The sequence below is a fragment of the Pezoporus wallicus genome, unplaced genomic scaffold (assembly GCF_028554395.1).
Source record: "Pezoporus wallicus isolate ANWC-B61680 ecotype Strahan unplaced genomic scaffold, APGP_CSIRO_Pwel_v1 contig_14609, whole genome shotgun sequence".
Classification (NCBI taxonomy): domain Eukaryota; kingdom Metazoa; phylum Chordata; class Aves; order Psittaciformes; family Psittacidae; genus Pezoporus; species Pezoporus wallicus.
Window position 1 is genome coordinate 1,082 of NW_026638602.1, and position 2,289 is coordinate 3,370.

The following is a 2,289-nucleotide window of genomic DNA, read 5'->3' on the forward strand; positions in this document are numbered from 1 at the left end:
GCCCTTGATCCCGTTTTGGGGGCATTTATCCCATTTTGGGGTCGTTAATCCCATTTTGAGGCCGTTTATTTCATTTTTGGTGCCATTTATCCCATTTTTGGGGCCGTTTATCCTATGTTTGGGGTCGATCCCATTTTGGCGGCCGTTGATCCCATTTTGGGGCCATTTATCCCATTTTTGGGGTTGTTAATCCCATTTTTGGGGGCCATTTATCCCATTTTGACGTCATTTATCCCATTTTTAGGGCCATTTATCCCATTTTTGGGGCCGTTGATCCCATTTTGGGGGCATTTACCCCATTTTGGGGTCGTTAATCCCATTTTGGGGCCGTTGAGCCCATTTTGAGGCCGTTTATTCTATTCTGGGGGCAATTTATCCCATTTTTGGGGCCATTTAGTCCATTTTTGTGGTCGTTAATCCTATTTTGGGGCCGTTCATCCCGTTTTGGGGCTGTTTATCTCATTTTTTGGGCTATTTATTTCATTTTTGGGGCCGTTGATCCCGTGTTTGGGGCCATTTACCCCATTTTGGGGGTCGCTAATCCCATTTTGGGGTCGTTAATCCCATTTTTGGGTCGTTTACCCCATTTTTGAGGCCGTTGACCCCTTTTTGGGGCTCTTCCCCCCCCAGGTGGAGCGGGTGATCACCATCATGCAGAACCCCCGGCAGTACAAGATCCCTGATTGGTTCCTCAACCGACAGAAGGACGTCAAGGACGGCAAATACAGCCAGGTAAAGGGGGGGACGACCCCCCATAGGGCACCCCCCATGTGTGCCCCCCATCTCCTGAGCGTTCCCCTGTCCCCAGGTGCTGGCCAATGGCCTGGACAACAAATTGAGGGAGGACCTGGAGCGGCTCAAGAAGATCCGGGCTCACCGGGGGCTGCGGCACTTCTGGGGGTCAGTTGGGGGGGAAAGGGGGGGTCCTGGGGGCAATTGGGGGGGTCCTGGGGGCAATTGAGGGGGTCTGGGGGGCATTTGGGGGGGTCTTGGGGGCATTGGGCGGGTCCTATGGGCAATTGAGGGGGTCCGGGGGGCAATTGAGGGGGTCTGGGGGGCATTTGGGGGGGTCCTGGGGGGCATTTGGGGGGGTCTTGGGGGCATTGGGGGGGTCCTATGGGCAATTGAGGGGGTCCGGGGGGCAATTGAGGGGGTCTTGGGGGCATTGGGGGGGTCTTGGGGGTATTGGGGGGGGTCTGGGGGCAATTGAGGGGGTCTGGGGGGCATTTGGGGGGGTCTTGGGGGCATTGGGGGGGTCCTGGGGGCATTGGGGGGGGCTTGGGGGCATTGGGGGGGTCCTGGGGGCAATTGAGGGGGTCTGGGGGGCAATTGAGGGGGTCCTGGGGGCAATTGAGGGGGTCCGGGGGGCAATTGAGGGGCATTTGGGGGGTCCTGGGGCTGATTGGGGCAGTCCTGGGGGCACGTTGCAGGGGGCCTGAGGGCACCAGGGGGATCCTGGGGATGTTGGGGGCATCCTGGGGGTGTTGGGGGGTCTTGGGGGCAGTTGGGGGGATCCTGGGGATGTTGGGGGGGTCCTGAGGGAAGCTGGGGGGGGTCCCGAGGGTATCTGAAGGGGCCTTGGGGTATTTGGGGGGTCCTGGGGATGTTTGGGGGCATCCTGGGGGTGTTTGGGGGGGTCCTGTGTAAGTTGGGGGGCTCCTGGGGGTGTTTGGGGGGGGCCTGGGGATGTTGGGGGCATCCTGGGGGTGTTTGGGGGGGCCCTGGGGATGTTGGGGGCATCCTGGGGGTGTTTGGGGGGGTCCTGTGTAAGTTGGGGGGCTCCTGGGGGTGTTTGGGGGGGCCCTGGCGATGTTGGGGGGGTCCTGAGGGAATTTGGAAGGATCCTGGGGGCATTGGGGGGGTCTTGGGCACTTTTTGGGGGGGGGATTTGGGGGTAAATGGGGGTTTTGTGGGGGTTGGGGAACGCTGAGATGGGGGGGGGTCCCTGCCCCATTGCTGAGCCCCATTGCTGAGCCCCATTGCTCCCCACAGGCTGCGGGTGCGGGGCCAACACACCAAGACCACGGGGCGGCGCGGGCGCACGGTCGGTGTCTCCAAGAAGAAGTGAGGGCAATAAAGAGACCGCCCCCCGAGGCACGTGACCGCGTCTGTGTGACACGTGACCGCGTGACGTGTGCGTGTGAGCTGTGGTGTGCATGTGACGTGATGCACGTGTGCGAGACGCGACGTGTGATGTGATGTGTGAGGTGTATGCGGCTTGTGTGTCACGTGACAGGGGCGGGGTGAGGGGTAGCACGTGACTGGGGGGGTGGTGTAAGCCCCGCCCAT

At 60.8% G+C, this 2,289-nt stretch overlaps 1 protein-coding gene across 1 annotated transcript; it reads left to right on the plus strand.

Moving 5' to 3' along the window:
- Positions 1 to 594: 594 nt before the first annotated feature.
- Positions 595 to 2,089, plus strand: RPS18 (ribosomal protein S18; the record flags this gene model as incomplete). Its single annotated transcript, XM_057411236.1, has 3 exons — positions 595 to 732; positions 809 to 900; positions 1,993 to 2,089. Coding segments are annotated over 3 exons (306 nt in total), but the record flags the coding sequence as incomplete, so codon positions are not given.
- Positions 2,090 to 2,289: the final 200 nt, after the last annotated feature.